The 18,129-nt window shown below is 37.1% G+C and overlaps 1 protein-coding gene across 5 annotated transcripts in view; it reads left to right on the forward strand.

Moving 5' to 3' along the window:
* Nucleotides 1-18,129, forward strand: part of ABCC9 (ATP binding cassette subfamily C member 9) — a 118,515-nt gene that overhangs the window by 20,841 nt on the left and 79,545 nt on the right. For 3 of the 5 annotated variants that reach the window (XM_014457521.2, XM_023755525.1, XM_014457520.2), the window contains exons 5-12: nucleotides 15-136; nucleotides 3,877-4,043; nucleotides 5,045-5,287; nucleotides 7,236-7,421; nucleotides 11,451-11,627; nucleotides 12,150-12,305; nucleotides 14,122-14,256; nucleotides 16,048-16,210. In XM_014457521.2, coding sequence (XP_014313007.1) covers nucleotides 15-136; nucleotides 3,877-4,043; nucleotides 5,045-5,287; nucleotides 7,236-7,421; nucleotides 11,451-11,627; nucleotides 12,150-12,305; nucleotides 14,122-14,256; nucleotides 16,048-16,210 — 1,349 coding nt within the window. Of the gene's footprint in view, nucleotides 1-14; nucleotides 137-3,876; nucleotides 4,044-5,044; nucleotides 5,288-7,233; nucleotides 7,422-11,450; nucleotides 11,628-12,149; nucleotides 12,306-14,121; nucleotides 14,257-16,047; nucleotides 16,211-18,129 lie in introns of those variants that run through there. The other 2 variants (XM_023755524.1, XM_023755526.1) reach the window with 2 other exon arrangements.

Below are 18,129 nucleotides of genomic sequence, written 5' to 3' on the forward strand. Positions count from 1 at the left end.
ACCGCTCTCCATAGACGGCGGACGTCGCGGCACCTCCACCTCTTCATGCCGGCCGTGATGGGATTTGTTGCCACTACAACATCAATAGTATATTATCATAACATTGAGACATCAAATTTTCCTAAGTTACTTTTAGGTAAGTATGATCAAGTGTCCGCCTACCCCCCAAAATTGCTATTTGTTTTCCCTTTTTCTTATAGAAACTGCTATCAGCGTGGGTTGGGATTGGGAATAATTAAACATGGGAGAACGACAACGTTTCATTCTTCTGTAGTCTCCCAATAAAGGTGGAGGGGAAGATAAATTGAATTGCTTTAGGTTGTGAAAACATATCCCAGGACCTCTGTTCTCCACTAAATACCTCTCATGAAGTGTTTGTGTGTGGCAGGAGGAAAGTGTAGGGTATGTGCTGGCCTTCTGGCTTGCAGAAGCTGTACTCTTGAGAATCAGAGCACTTGCAAGGAGCTATTGCACTGTATGGTCCCATGAAGCAGCCATCTCATCTAGTTCCACGTGTTTCTGCCTTTGGCTTGGAGTCCTGAGGCATTTTCAGAAGGTTCAAGCCTTTCATGGATACTGTGGGAGTGTCACGCTCTTCCTAGAATTTCTGCCAAGGCATCAGGGGGCCCCGTGTGGCAGAGTATCCTTCATAGCATGCTGAAAACGATGTTGTCCTGCCTGGCCAGCGTGGCTCAATGGTTGAGCCTTGACCTATGAACCAGGAGGTCATAGTTCAATTCCTGGTCAGGGCAATGGGTCAGGGCAATGCCCACTGTGGGGTGGGTTGCGAGCTCCATCCCCACGGTGGGACGTGCAGGAGGAAGCACAGCCCCTCATCATGCCTGACATCATCTTTTCAGCTTCCCTTGCCTCCCTGTCCTGTAGAAATCAGAGGCTATCTAAAATGTTACTTTTTCCTTAGGCTGAAATAACATAACTCATCCCAATTAGTTATATTCAATATTCTGCCCCATCTTAGCATTCGTTGGTGTACACTTTCATAAACAGAGCTAAGAGGAAAGGATAGAGCATGGATCATGGATGGGCTCCAGGGACCTGTGACTCTCCTAAAATGATAGACAGAGTTGTATGTGTTTGGGTGTGAATGAATGCTTACAGTTTTATAAGGTTCATAACTTCATTTGATTATATATGAGGAACATAACATTGACTGATAAAGAAATTAAGAAAAGTAATAATTAAACCACACATTTTTCCCACACATTTTAAATTTTAATGTTAATAAAATTTACATTAAAATTTAAAATGGATAAGGATATATTGATTATTTAATTTTATGGTGCATTGCATTATTTGATTGGGCAAACGTAATCTAATAAAAATAAGTAGACATGATAAATATTAATTTAAAAGGCTTATCAATGTCTGAATTACTAGAATGCTCTTTAGTACAAAATGACAGAGATATTATTACAGTAATTTTTTTATGAAGATGCCCCCCAAAAAGTGAAATTTCTGATGGCAACAGCAAAAATATACATAGCATTGGGAATTCGATACACTAGACATTAACTTTCTGAAAAACTGATGATAAAAGAGTTATAAGATATAATTAGAAAGGAAAAGTGCATGTTAATAATATTTTGAAGGAAATGTGATCAGAATCTGACTGTAATTTTGATGTAGGTACCAGGCATAATTTGATCATATTTCTGGAAGAGATAAAAAATAGTCTAACTTTCTCCTTAGTTTAGGAAAGAAATATTTAGACCTAGAAAGATCACACTTATTTTAAGATCACAAAACTAGTAATTTTAACCGAACATTGTATTATGACCATACCAAACATAGTTGAAAGAAAGAATTATGCAAATACTCATATATCTACTACTTAGATTCTTCAATTTATATATTTCTTTATATTTTATCAAATATCTACATCTTTCTGTCCCTCTTTATTGATCAACACATCTTATTTTTGGTGTATTTAAAGTAAGTTGCAAAAAAATAAATAAAGTTGCAGACATTAATATGTATCATCCCCTGATGATTTCAGCATGCATATCATTAAATAGAATTTAAACACTTGTTTACAGTTCTTTTGGGGCAATAAAATTTTCACACTGAAGTACAGAAATCTTTGTTTGCTAAATGCATAGATGCCTGTGTAAGCCTATAGTTATATAGAACATTGCCATCATCCATGAAAGTTTTCTGGTGCTCCTTCCATTCAGTCCTCATTTTCATTTCCACAAAAGCAACACCTAATCAGATTTTTCCCCTTGCCATAGATTAGATTTGACTGCTTTAGAATTTCATATAAATTGAATCATATAGTTTAAACTCTTGTGTAAGACTTCTTTCTCTCAGCATGATTTTTTGAGGCTCATTCATATTGTAGTATCAATCAGTATTTTGTTCTTGTAACTGTGGGTATTCCACTGTATAAATATACCTCAGTTTTTCATATTCTTGTTGATGTATAGCTGGACCGTTTCCGGTTTTGGCTATCATGGGCGAGGGGAAAGGCAGCTATAAACATTCATGTGCAAGCCTTGTTGTGGATTTATTTCTCTTTGTTTTATTTCTCTTGGATATATACCTAGGAGTGAAATTGCTGGGTCATAGGGTAGGTAGGAAAATGTTTATATTTGTAAGAAGCCACAAGATCTTTCCCCAAAGTGGCTTATTTTACAGGCGCACTAACAATGTGTGGGAATCCCAGTTGTTCACATGCTCTCCATCATTTGATGATCTTAATTTTGTAATTTAGCCATGCTGGTGGGTATGTACTAATAACACATTGTGGGTTTAATTTGCATTTCCCTAAGGACTAGTGATGTTCAGCACTTTTTGATGAGTTCACTGGCCATTTGTTATTTTTGTGAAGTGGCTCTTCATATCTTTTGTTGAATTTTTATTTGGTTGTATTTTTATTGTTGAGTTGTAGGAGTACTTTGTATATACTAGATACTAGTATATCATCAGATACATGTTTTGAGAATATTTTCCTTCTAGTCTGTGGCATGAACACTCACTTACTTAATAAAATATAGTGATCAGAAAATTTTAAGTTTTTAAATATTTTATTTTATTTTTTCCATCACCTTTATCCTACCTATGTCCTCTTCCACCTCCAATAAAATTTTAATTTTGATGTACTATAATTCATCATTTTTCATGTATAATTATTGTTTCTTGTGTCTTAATAAATCTTTGCCTTCTCAGCATGTTTCCCTCATATTCTCCTTTGACAACAGATTTCTAGGAACATCTCTGCTTCCATCTCATATTTGCTACAAAATTCTGGCTGTGGTTGTGATGGTGTAGATCCCTATCCTTCTGACATGACTACTTGCAGCCTGGGTTTGCTCTGTAGGACTGTTATTATTCTCTGCGCTCTAGTTGTGTGTGGTGTTTTAAACCATTTTGACTGATTTGTAAAGCAGTAAACCTATGACATAGCTTATGGATTCCATAACAATTCCAGGGTAGCACTATTAGACATAGCCCTGGGAGTGCAAGGCACTTATCTATTGGTGAGGTTACACAAATCACAACTTGTGAATTCGTTGTATAAGCAAGGCTTCTTAAAAAACAAGACCAAAAGATAAAGTAAATTTTTAAGTCTACAGAATTACACAAGTTCTGAAGTGTGTACGCTATCCTTACCTATCTGTCTCCTTATGTCTGTGCATCTGTCACATATAATCAAAAGAGGAAGCACTAACATTTTAAAATCATTACCATACCACACTAAAGCATACATGTTTTTTCAGCAAATAAAATGATCTGGAAATAGAATATTTAAAATTGTCTTTGTTATTAAAAAGCATTATATGTACATTGAAATTTCAGTGAGGTTTTGAAAAATATCAGTGAAAGATTGAATCTGTTTCTTTTTCCTTTTCTCAGCCCTATTCCTGTATTGGGTAATGGCCTTTATTACAAAAACCATAAAATTGGTCAAGCATTGGCAGTCTGGTTGGGGATTATCAGATCTGCGTTTCTGCATCACAGGCATAATGGTCATCTTGAACGGACTCCTGATGGCTGTGGAGATCAATGTCATTCGGGTCAGAGTAGGTATCTAATGGTTTTTTGTTTAGTTTCTAGAATTCAGGACCCTAATATTAAAGATCGAAGTCAGCTAGAAATCATTTGTGTTTAAGAGGATGAAGAAATGTATGTCATCTATGTGTATAAATATAAAGTTGAACTAATCATTAAGTTTTAGACCATTAATGTTTCAGAAAACTCAATTTGACCCTGGGATCTACTTATTAGTTCAAAAATATTGATTGGATGCCTGTTATGTGCTAAACACTATGATTAGTTCATATTATAGGTGAAATTGTTTTCATTAGAAGTTTTAAAAGCTTCATCATCCATGATTGATTCAAAGCAAGCCTGTGTTAATCAAACTACTGCATTATCAGAAATTTCAAACTGAAAAGATCTAATCCAGCTTGTTCATTTCACTGATGCAAAAACTTCTATAGAGTTAACTCTTGCTATATATCCAAGTAACATGGTCAAGACTCATATCTGGTCTATGATTACAAATCTATGGTACTTTCCAGAACCTAATGCTTCCAGTTATATTGTGACATACTAGTGACTGATTCTTTAATATTTATTTTCTACCAGTGCACTTTGAATTTGCACTGAATGGCAAGATACATGTTGCAATAATGTTAGGCCACAAATTAACAGAATGACAACAATGGTGTTGATAACCCATTTAAAAAAATCTAAACAATGTAAGTCATTTAGTTGACTTTCTCACAGGATAACATGAATGATTAAATTTTAGCACTGTAATAACTATCTTTTATAGGGATAATTGATTTTTTAGAAGTGGCTTCAAGTGGATTAAATATAAAACTCTGGAATTCAATTAGTCAATTGAGTCACAACCAAAGGGAAATATTTTAAAGAACATTTCAGAAATGGATGGACAAAAGTATGCAAATACAAATTTTGGCCTCTTGAAATGAAAATGTAGAAAAGGTTTAAATTTTATTTTTAACAAATGGAAAACGAATTGGGTTGTTATTTTGTGGAATGTTTCTTGCTACAGAGATATGTATTCTTCATGACTCCTCAGAAAGTAAAACCTCCTGAAGACCTCCAGGATCTTGGTGTGAGATTTCTTCAACCGTTTGTAAATTTACTGTCCAAAGCAACATACTGGTGGATGAACACACTTATCATATCTGCTCATAAAAAGCCTATTGATCTGAAGGCAATTGGAAAATTACCAATAGCAATGAGGGCGGTAACAAATTATGTTTGCCTGAAGGATGCATATGAAGAACAAAAGGTAACAGTATCTGTTTTTCATGATAATTGTGGGGAATAGACCTATTAAACATAAAGGCTCTAAGCATAAATAATACCTATGGTTAAGGAAGAATAGATTTGCTCTCTCTGTCTTCCCCAGTAATTTTGAGTCATGTTAATTGGGCTGCTGAGGATCAACCAGAAATACAGGGTGGGGCAAAAGTAGGTTTACAGTTGTTAAGTTTGCAAAACACAGAGTTTATTCTTATATTATTTCTTAATTGTATTATTTTTCATACAAACAACTACAAACCTACTTTTGCCCCACTTGTATGTTGTGTCAGCTGCCCAGTCAATATATGAGCAGGGATAGAGAGAGCACTCTTTTTCTCTGGGACCAAGTGGAAGGTAAGAATTAAGTTCAATAATAATGTATGTCTAATCGTTGTTACCATATAATCAATAATTCATGGACTTTTTGTTGTCTTTTATCAAGTATCTTGTCAATATTTGTTATTTAAAGAGAAAATAGATTATATCCATTAATAACTTAACTTTAAGAAACTAAAGTTTTTTATTAACTAAAATTTGAATGCTGAATTTCAAACTTAGGAAAATAAATCAAATAAAGGGGTACTTCTACTTATACCATGTACCAAGCTATATATCAGCCAAAATTGGTTTCTTCAGGTACTTTCTTTGCATATTTATAATTGCTTTAAAAATGTAAATGTAGGAATCTTGGATTTTTTCAGTTTGTTTTCAACCTGCATACTCTCCACAGTGGTAAATGTATTTTATATTGCAATCATGTGCAAATTTTATTGTAATTAAAAATATGAGCATACACAACCAACATTGGAAAGGAATAGGATATGGGGAATCAGTTATAGAGTTTTTGGCTGTTTAAAATTAAGATAAACAAAGGATTATGGTAAATGATGAAAATGACCTCTATTTTGTGTCAAACATGTGTATTATGAAATTAATATTTCAGGAAATGGTTACTACAAATAAACCCAAGTCATCTCTTTGATTTCACCTCTGGGAAAAGTATTGCATAATATTTTTAAACTACTGTGCTAAAGTAAAGATTAACAATATAGCCTAAGCACAATTTACAGTTCTTAGTACTCTTATAACACAGATTAACTTGAATTTGGTGTGTTAATTAATCTTTTTTATAAAAAAACTTAAAAAAAGAATAAAATTTTATTTATCTAACAGGAAATTGAATATGAAATACAATTGAACTCTATTGTGTTGAGTTAGCTTCTTTGCCACAGTAAAAAGACTTTATTCACCTTTACTCCAAGAGATAATTATGATTGTTCAGCTCTTAAAATATTTTCAGCACACAACTATAGGTCTATGAAACTATGAGTTGGCTTACGCATATATGCCATTTTTTATTTTGCATTTTTTTAAAGGAAGAACTAGAAAACACAAGTCTAACATAACTTTAAAAGTATCTACCATTCACAGAGATGGGAGGAGAAACAATTTGAAGTTGGGATCTTCTGTTTTGTTTAGCTTATAATAATTTGATAGGAGAATCTTTTATGATCTAGTAACTCCAGAAACCTTGTTAGCCTGTCAGTAACCTTGCCTTTATACATTACTATCTTCTTTTCATACAATGTTATTTGGTATATTCATGACAGAGCTACATTTTCCAAATAAAATCAAAGGGAATTAAAATAGATTTGGCCTTAAGAATTTTGGGTCATCCTTTGACAACTAAAAATAATACAATGTCATTTAAAAACTGTCCTGGTTACTCTTCATTTTCTCTATTACATTAAAATGCATTCAGTAGCATAGAATGCAAGAATACAGAATCATGCATATTATACTGAAAGGGACTCATTAACAGTTATTTATAAACATAAAAAAATGGGAAGAAATGTCCATAGTGGCAAAGATTAATTGATGAGCTAGTCATTTTATTTAAGTTCATCTGTTTTTTGTTTGTTGTGTTTTTCCAGAAAAAAGTAGCAGATCATCCAAATCGGACTCCATCTATATGGCTAGCAATGTACAGAGCTTTTGGACGTCCAATTCTACTTAGTAGCACATTCCGTTATCTTGCTGACTTACTGGGTTTTGCTGGACCACTCTGTATTTCTGGAATAGTGCAGCGTGTGAATGAAACCCAGAATGGGACAAAAGAAGTAAGTTTATGGTACTTTTGAAAGGAAACATTATTGGCGGGTTTCATTGTCATTGTTACTTTTTACTAATGCAGTTTTATAAATAGTTCAAACGGTTATTTATAAAGAATTCAATGCTTTTTAAAAAAGAAATCACTAATTTTTCTTGTGGAGCATATTGTGCATTTATGTATTAATTGAATGGATATGGTCAAAAAAATCTTTTCTCAGATTCAGAGCCTATAAAATTTTAATAAGCATTTACTGTGAGCCAGAAACTATGCTTGGAAATTTCACATTAGTTATTTTAGTTGATCTTTAAAACAATCCTTTAAAGAATTTTCATGCATGTGTGCATGCAAGGTGGTGGCTGAGTCACTTTTCTAGAGGCCTATGAACAATAACATTAGTAATGTGATTTTCAGTATGTACATTTTCTTTTTCTAATATATTAAAGCCACAATAATAAGGGCACATCACATTATGATATTTTTATTAGATATTATATTATTATTTTGGAGGCTATATAGTATTAGATATTTGCTGTTATAAATTTATAATCTTATATTTTCTGTTCTTAATAAACTCTGCATCATGAATTTCCTAGTTTCTTTCTAAGGGCAGAGTTAATTTCCCTAGATACACAGATGGAAATGCTAGTCCATGCATTGATTTTCCTTTTCTAGTCTCTCAGTCTAATTTCCTGTCATTTTTTCTTTACATTTTAAAATTTTATGCATTTTCAAATCCTGCAGTAAGTGCTGCCTTCTCAGGGAAGCCTTTTCTGATTATCTTAGTTGGAATTTGACTCTGCTTGTTACTCCCCTAACACAATGTCTACTTCACACTGGCACTTGACATAGGTGCTATTTATAATAAGGCATATCATTTATGGATACCCTTATCTTCCTAGGTTTTAAGCTGTTATTTTCTTTTGTTAATCCTCACCTGGGGATATTTTTCCATTGATTTTTAGAGAAGTGGAAGGGAGGGGGAGAGGCAGAGAAAGAAACATCTATGTGAGAGAAACACATCGATTGGTTGCCTCCCACATGTGCGCTGACTGGGTGGGGATCAAGCCTGCAACCAAGGTATGTGCCCTTGACCAGAATTGAACCTGCGACCCTTTAGTCCATGAGCAGATGCTCTATCCACTGAGCCAAACCGGCTAGGGCATGTCAGCTTTTTAAACAGAATGACTGTGAATAGTTCATACTTGTGTCCACAATGCTTAGTCCAGTTCCTTGCACATATTAATCCTCAATCATTATTGAAGTAGATGTTTGCACTTTTGTGATGTTCTGTCCCTGCTAGCCTAATTACATGCATAGAATTTCCCATAGAATTCTTCTTTCATCCCTCTGCCTTACATATATTAGCCACATGTTTTTCTGAAAAGAAACAGAACTTACACATTTTATGTAGCCCCATGAAAAGTGGAAGGGCCCAAAAGTAGAATTTTAGTGGACTTAAAACATAAAAAATAAGGAGTGCTCACACTGACCTGATGTACTTATTTGAGTATTACCTTTCCCTCACTTCTTTTTTTTCTCTTATAATCCTCATCTGAGGACATGTTTTTATTGATTTGAGAGAGTGGAAAGGATAGAGAGAGAGAGAGAAAAAAAAACACACCCATAGGTAGGTTGCCTCCCGTACGCACCCCAACTGTGGATTGAACCCTCAAACCTAGGGTATGTGCCCTGACTAGGAATAGAACCCGCGACCTTTCAGTATACAGGACAATGCTCCAACAAACTAAGCCACACCTGCCAGTGCTTAGTTCTAACATACAAATTATCATATGCTATTGTTACAAACAAAAAACAATCAGTTTTGAATGATTATTAAGTCATATTCCTACTAAAATAATTATTTTCAAAAGTGTTTTGTCACTTCCTGAAAGTGTCATATGGGTGAAATCAGTGGCCAAGCTATATATTTTATATTTTATTACTTATTTCATTAATATAAGTTAAGGTATATGAAAATCAGAAAAAGTCAATTCTGTAGAATTATTTTGAAACTAGAGGCCCGGTGCACGAAATTCATGCATGGGGGTGGGGGGCCCCTCAGCCTGGCCTGCATCCTCTCCAATCTGGGATCCTTCGGGGGCTGTCCGACTGCCTCTCACAATCCAGGACTGCTGGCTCCTAACTGCTTGCCTGCCTACCTACCTGATCACCCCTAACCACTCTGCCTGCCTGCCTGTTTACCCCTAAATACCTCTGCCTGCCTGATCACCCTTAACCACCTCTGCCTGCCTGATCACCCCTAACTGCTCCCCTGCTGACCTGATCACCCCTAACCGCCTCTGCCTCACTCCACACTTGGGACCCAGGATGCCTCACTCCACACTTGGGACCCAGGATTCCCCATTCTCAGTTGCAGGCACCTGAGACCCAGGCTTTTCTCCCTCTGGCTTTGCCCGGGCTGGCTGCAGCCACAGGGGACTGTGGGCAGGCGGCTTCACCTGGGCGACTGTGGGCAGGCGGCTTCACCTGGGCCGCAGGCGCTTGGGACTGCAGGGCAGGCAGCTTGTCCCTCTCCCAGGCCGAAGCCACAGGCGCTGGTGGCCAGGACTGCAGGGCAGGCAGCTTGTCCCTCTCCTGGGCTATAGGCACAGCTGCTGGTACCCGGGACCACGGGGTGTGTAGCTTGTCCCTTTCCAGGGCCACAGGTGCAGGCGCAGCCGCTGGCACTTGGTACCATGGGGTGGGCGGCTTGTCTCTCTCCCAGACCACAGCCCAGCCACTGGCGCCCACGACCACAGGGTGGGCAGCTTGTCCCTCTCCCAGGCTGCAGCCTGGCTGGTCCCCATTCCTCTCTTGCTAGCTCATTTGTTCCTAGCTGGTCCCCATTCATCTCTCCCCAGTGTTGAGTGTCTAAGCTGTTACGGTGTGATGGCGTGAGGGTGTGATGACCATTTGCATATTATCTCTCTATTATATAGCACTAGAGGCCTGGTGCACAAATTCGTGCATGGGTGGGATAAGCTCGATGAGAGGCTGCAGGGGTTGGCTGGCCGGCCCTGTCCCCTGGTCAGACTACTGGTTGAAGAGACAATTTGCACATCAGCCTTTTATTATATAGGACTAGAGGCCCAGTGCACAAAATTCATGCAATGGAGGGGGTGTCCCTCAGCCCAGCCTGCACCCTCTCCAATCTGGGACCCCTCGGGGGATGTCCAACCAACCAACAGGGATCAGGCCTAAACCAGCAGTCGGACATCCCTCTCTCAATCCAGGACTGCTGGTTCCCAACTGCTCACCTGGCTGCCTGCCTGATTGCCCCTAACCGCTTCTGCCTGCCAACCTGATCACCCCCTAACCACTCCCTTGCAGCCTTATTGACGCCTAACTGCTCCCCTGCTGGCCCAGTCACCCCCAACTGCCCTCCCCTGCTGGCCCGGTCACCCCTAATTGCCCTCCCCTGGCCCGGTTGCCCCCAACTGCCCTTCCCTGCTGGCCCGGCCGCCCCTAGTTGCCCTCCCTTGCTAGCCTGATTGCCCACAACTGCCCTCCCCTGCAGGCCATCTTGTGGTGGCCATCTTTGACCACATGGGGGCAGCCGTCTTGTGTGAGGGCGTGATGGTCAATTTACATATTACCGCTTTATTATATAGGATAAGGATGCAGAAATTGTATTTTTGTTCCATTGGTCTTGCTGACCATCAGTTTTGTGTTTTTACTTCTAAGTTACAGTCTCAATTAACATCCATCTTCATTCGTTACTTCCCATTTTACCAATGTAGAATATATCTTTTCAGAAAATGTCTTCAAATTTTTTAAAAATAAAAATGTATTTTTTTTCTACAGTCAGGCATTTCTAGCTATCATAGTGATCCATTTGGGATCTTATGCATTGAGATGATTTACATTTGTTTTTGTGGATGTGGTGAAGAAAACCCCAAATTTTCTTTTGAGACTCATTTCTCTGATGTATTATAAGGATTTTGAATTTTTATATTAAAAAAATCATTTAATAAATGCAAACTGTAGAACTGGTATGTGAAAAGACTCATTTTAATTTATGTCTTTTTTCTTCTAGGACAAGTATTTAAAAGCCTTTGAAACCAATCAACCCATCTCATCAAAGGATTTTCTTGAAAATGCTTATGTTCTAGCAGTCCTTCTTTTCTTGGCCCTTATTCTTCAAAGGACATTTTTGCAGGCTTCCTACTATGTAACCATAGAGACCGGCATTAACCTCCGTGGAGCTCTGCTGGTATGTACAAGCTTCGAATGATCTCTGGTTCTTTAAAATGCCACATGCCATCCAGTGACAGGAAGGGTAGTGGTTTCAGTTTTGTGTTTGCATATCATTTTCACTTTGATGTTGTAATAGCAACACTTCTAGGACCCACTTAATAAAAGAAACTAGAGCTAATTAATAAACCCATTGAGTTAAAAATAACTTTTATAATAATATATAAAAAAGATATTTTAGAATTTTACATTTACTGATCTATGCTTCTATCTGCTCTAGTCCTTATGTTTAAATTTGAATATATGTTTTGATTATATCACTAGAAAAAATAAGTTTGTCTTTAGTTGAAGTTTGTCTTTAGTTGAGGACTAAAAGTAACTATAATAAAATGAAAATAATAGTTGACTTAAGATGGCATTATAGGGTTTTATTTTCCCTTAAAATTTTTTTAAATGTTATGTTTAAATAATAAAAAAAAAAGAGCATAATGTTGAGTATTAAATGTAGAGCTTCATGTACATTTTCTTTTTTTTTTTTCAGGCCATGATATACAATAAAATCCTTAGGCTCTCTACATCTAATTTATCCATGGGTGAGATGACCCTGGGACAGATCAATAACTTGGTTGCCATTGAAACCAATCAACTCATGTGGTTCTTGTTCCTGTGTCCCAATCTATGGGCTATGCCTGTTCAGGTAGATCAATATAAGTAAGATTCTCATTTGCAGAGGAAGTAAAGCAAAACGAGTGTAAGATACTAATCTCAGCAGAGGGTAAACTTTTTGAATGTGCTAATGTTATACCTTTCTTCTAGGAAGGAAGCCGAGACTCAGAAATGCTATGCCATAGGTTAAGAAAAAGGGGTTTGGAATTATATTGCTTGAGTTCAAATATCTGCCAAAGCCCCATTTTTGCACAAGTGTTTAACACCTCAAAATACTAGTTTTCTTAACTGTAAAATGTGAATGATAATAGCATCTGCCTCGTACAGTTGTTGGAATTGTCAAGACTAACTAAGTTAAAGTGTGTAAAGCATTTAGCACAGTGCCTAACATTTTATGGGCCCTCAGTAACAGTTCTTACTGCGTAAGTTTATGCAAATCCCAGAGCCAGGGCTTGATCCCTTTCATTTTGACAAACTCTCTTACAGCATTTCTAAACTAGAACAATTACTTAAGTTCATTGTGTAGTTTCAATAGCTGGTGTGTTATAAAATGTCAAAATGTAAAAAGTAGTCAGAATACCAACAAGCATAGGGCTATTTTGCTATTTCCGATGGAAAACAGTGTTTGGCACAAAGCATGTTAGTAAAGATACAGGGGTGCTTTGGGGGTAAAAATGGCAAAAGAAATGTATTCCGTTTTTTTCTTCTATGTGATACTGAATATTTTTAATTATCTCAAGTTTGTATCCTGTAGACAGAGCTTAAACTATAGATCTTACTCAATGCAGTCTGTCATCTATGTCCCTGTGTACCTCCATTTTATTAAAGTACATAAAATTATAAAGAAGATAGGGTAATTTTTATATTCATTGTTTGATTTTTTATTTTTAATGGGAATCCAAGTAAAATAAAAGTGTATATCATACATGCACAGTGTTTGGCACAAAGTAAGATTTAAAATATGCTTTGTCTCATCTCATCAAGATGTATTTATACATAGGTCAGCTGCCTACATGGCATAATTCAGTGCACTAAAAATTCCAGGCTGCCTCTGAAATTTTTGTTTTGATTGGAATTCCCAAAGAGCCTAATTGGTCAGGCAGTGAGCATGTTCCATTGCTTCTAGAAGGCCACAATAAGCTGTTATCATTGGCATACAGGATGGGTTAAATGCTTTAACTGCGTGGATACAGTCCATTAGTTGGACATTTTGAACTGTGATAAACTGAACTACTGGGAAAAAAATATTTTCAAGGAAAAATAAGGAAGAAGAGGAAAGTGACACACCAGAGAGAATAGGCTAAGTGGGTCTGCTCTGGTTTTTGGGAAATAGACTTTAAAAGGGCCATGAGATAAGATGGGGCACCAACTTTAGCATCTTCAGTTTTAGTTAGGCCTGGGCTTCTTTTCATTACATGTACTCACATTTTATGATGCTACCCCCTACTTTCCTCCCTCCCCACCTTGGAAAGCTAGTGCATTCCCAAGAGACTCTGGAATATCAAATTTATGGTGAGTGACAACACTTTTGAGAAAAGTTTCAATGTTCTTTTAAAAAATTGAAGACTGCTTTAGAAGGCCAGAAGCATCATGGGACCGCTACACAACTGCATGCAATAAATTGGTTTGACACCGGTTGTACAGATCACCATACTAAAAATAAAGTCCTACTATTTAGCTTTCCCCAAATAAATCATAGTAAAACCCATTGTCACAGTCGAGTTGACTTCCAAATAAACTAAATATAATAATTAAGAAACATTATATTTTCACTTAAAAAGATTTCCTTTCATGCAGTGGTCCCCACGCCCCATTCATTTCCCCTTTTCGTTGTGTTTCTTTCCTAGATCATAATGGGAGTGATTCTGCTCTATAATTTACTTGGATTAAGCGCATTGGTTGGTGCAGCTGTCATTGTGCTCCTTGCGCCAATTCAGTACTTCATTGCTACAAAGTTGGCAGAGGCTCAAAAGAGCACTCTTGTAAGTAACCTCTTTTGGAAACTTCATTAGGAAAATCTAACACTGTGTTATTTTTAAAATACAGGAAATGAATACATACCACTCAGGATTTTTTGGAAATCATTATATTTCATTTCAATTCTTTACGTATTTTCTGTATTACAAAATAATTTTTAAAAGTGGATTGAAATTTAAGACCTGATGGTTTTAGACTTAAAATACCAGAATCACAGTTCCTGATGTTTTTAAGTGCCATGAGGTGATGAGGCTTTAGCTCTTCTTCTAGATCAGTTGCCTAGAGAATACACAAGTGTATTTTGAGTCCATTGGAAGTCAATCATTAATGTGGGAGAAATGGAGCAAGAAACAAGTAAAGGGTTGGTCTAGTGCTTCTGAAATTCAGTTTCCATAGGGTTGAATTAAACCATGTGATGCTCTATGGAGTTACACTGAAATGTTTCAGTGGCAGCTGCTCTGGCTGAATATGTTTGTGGTCCACTTAGCAAGCAAGAGAAAGCCAAAGTATTGACTCTTTCTGGCTTCCATTTGCCATGAAATCATTTTATTTCAGTAAGAATTGGCTTATTTTAAAGAAATATTTGCAAATAATAAAATTGTTGACAGCATGTTTAGAAATAAAGTTTGATTAAATATGAGCAAGACTGTCTATCTGTAAATCAGGCATAAAATGTAGGGATGATGCCACTGATGGAATTGTTTCCCAAGTTGTGTTTCTACTGTGACTAGCAAGTTGCAGGTCACACAAGTGATTTTTATCACTTGTTTTTCTGCTGCTCCTGATGAGGTTACTCATTATTTTTGTCTGAGCGGTCCACCCTCTTTACTTCAGGACATGAATACAGAAAGATGTGGAAGAGGGCACACAGAGGAGACATGACCATCCTCAAACATCTTTCACTTAGCCTTTCCTACTCTATTCATTCACTCACTCACAGCCATTGGATAGGCATCTAAGACCCCCAAAGAGACAAAAAGGTGAATAAAAACCAGGCTATTTGCTACTTTTGCTTCCTTCCAGCTACCTTTTGCCACTTTACAAACCCTTTGATAGTTCACAGATCATTGTGCCTTACTGAGTCATTGTAAGCCAATATTTGATTGTAGAGGAGGTTGAAACAGTTGACTAAATTGAAGTTTTTGTATCTGCTGCAAATTTCTCTACAGTTAGTCCAAGTTGTTAGTAACCAGTAAGTCTAATTTAGGCCTTCAACAGGAGCTTATGAAGAAATATGTAGAAATCTCTTGAAGTTAAAGATAATATGCTTGGTTTCAATAATTGTATTATGAAGACACAATGTGAACACACACAATACTGTACCTTCACATTCTCGAATGAGAAGCAAACTAACTTTTCTTACATTCATTGTTTCTCTTAAGTGTGAGTCAGGGTGCTGAGAGGATAATGAAATGACTTAGATATTAAAAGGAAGCCATTGGAAGTCTCTTTATCACTTTCATAAATTTATGTATATATTACCAGTAGACATTCAAGAAAATCATGTCAAACTTAAGAAGCTGCTTTTATCTAAACCAAACCAAAAGGTATATAAAATCTTTTAGGTGGAAAGAAATTTGAGGTCATCTCATTCAACTCTTCATTTTAAAGTTGGAGTCTGAAGCACAGAGAGTTTACTTCTCCCAGGTATTTCACAGCCATAACTAGTGGGAGAGCGAAGCAGCAATCAAAATCTCTGTAATCCCTGCCCATGGCATGGATGGCTTCTCTGATTCACTTGAGTGTAGCTTGCATTTTTGTTTTTTGTTTGTTTATTGTGTTCTTTTGTTTTATAGGATTATTCCACCGAGAGACTGAAGAAAACAAATGAAATATTGAAAGGCATCAAACTTCTTAAATTGTACGCCTGGGAGCACATCTTTTGCAAAAGTGTAGAAGAAACAAGAATGAAAGAACTATCCAGTCTCAAAACCTTTGCCCTTTATACATCACTCTCTAGTAAGTTGCTGTTGTACACATGGTCGATTTTATTTAGGTTGTGATCATTGAGACATTCTAGTCATCAGAGAAAGCCCATTTATTTTCTACATATGTACTGTCCAATAGCCACTGACCACATAAGGCAATTTAAATTAAAGAGTAGGGAGAGCACAGGCTTACAGTCAAATAGACCTGAATTCGATTCTTTTTAAAAACATATATTTTATTGATTTTTTACAGAGAGGAAGGGAGAGGGATAGAGAGTTAGAAACATCGGATGAGAGAGAACCATCGATCAGCTGCCTCCTGCACACTCCCTACTGGGGATGTGCCTGCAACCAAGGTACATGCCCCTGACTGGAATCGAACCTGGAACCTTTCAATCCGTAGGCCGACTCTCTATCCACTGAGCCAAACCAGCTAGGCCTGAATTCGATTCTTTACAAGTTATGGGCCTTTGCCTTATTACTTTACACCTGAAATCCTTCATCTGTAAAATGAGGAAGGTGTTGGTAGTAGTAAAAGTCATTGAAACCCTCTTATCAGTTACATTGGGATGGATTGTATTTTCAGTAAAAATTTATGTATATGAATTCATTTGACTGTATTTATTATTGTTTTCTTATTCACAAAGATCTTTTAAAAATTACCTATGATTGTCTTGCCTGTCTCTTTGGAGCTTATGATACTACATTTTCTTAACGATTATATTTGAAATGCCATTTTTGAAAATTGAGGAGGAAAAAAGTCAAAATTTTCAAGTGAAAGAAGCCAAACTATATCAACAATATATCTTTTTCAATACATTTTCAAGAACCTTTAAATATAGAATACTTTCATTCTCAACTCTAATTTTTAAAAAATAATTGTTACAAAATATTGTTGTTTTTGTGAAGGAGTGACACTGAGTACTCTCAAGAATAAGGAGTTTATGTTAGTACAATTCTTATGAACTTAGCCAAAATACTCCCACTAATATTCGATTTGGTTTGTGTGTCAGCTTTGCTCATCTCTATTGTTCCCAAGAGTTTTAACATCTTAAAGTTTGGGAGTTTTATATATGGTTTCCTCTTGAATTCTAAACTATTTTTTAAAGATTATAATACTTCTTTTGTGAAATGGATTTAGAGGAAATATTTGGTATATGTAGCTCATTTACTGTAGCCCAAATGCTTTAGAAAGGAAATGGGAATGAGATTTGTCTTCCAGCTGTGTACTGCTACTAATGTGATATCAAAATTCTAGAAGGTAGAATGATTGATTATCCACTTACATACTATATAATTATTATATAGTATAATAATAATAATATGCAAATTAACCCTCACCCCCTCACAAGATGACTGCCTACAACCAGACCGGCAGGGGTGCTAGTGAGGGACCACCAAATGACTGAACAAGCAGGCTGCGTGGGGCAACCAGGCTCGCAGGGGGGTTAGTGAGGGATGACCAAATGACTGAACAAGCAGGCTGAGTGGGGTGGCCAGGCTGGCGGGGGGGCCATGAGGGGCAACCAGGCTGGCAGGGGGCAGTTGGGAGCGATTAGGCTGGCAGGGGGGCAGTTAGGGGTGACGAGGCAGGCAGGCAGGTTAGCGATTAGGAGCCAGCTGTCCAGGACTGTGAGAGGGATGTCTGACTGCCGGTTTAGGCCCTAAACTGGCAGTCAGACATCCCCCGAGGGGTCTTGGATTGAAGAGGGTGCAGGCTGGACTGAGGGCCCCCCTCCATGCATGAATTTCATGCACTGGGCCTCTAGTGTATAATAGTACTCTAAACTGGTAGCCCCCACAATATGTTCCTCTCTGCAGTGGACTGAAATTCTCATAGGAGCATGGATGCAGCCAGAAATAATAATCAGGATGATGATGAAACTATTACCACCACCACCACCACTACCACCATCACCACTACTACTAGTAATAATAGCAACAACAAAA

The sequence above is a fragment of the Myotis lucifugus genome, unplaced genomic scaffold, assembly GCF_000147115.1.
Source record: "Myotis lucifugus unplaced genomic scaffold, Myoluc2.0 scaffold_78, whole genome shotgun sequence".
NCBI lineage: Eukaryota > Metazoa > Chordata > Mammalia > Chiroptera > Vespertilionidae > Myotis > Myotis lucifugus.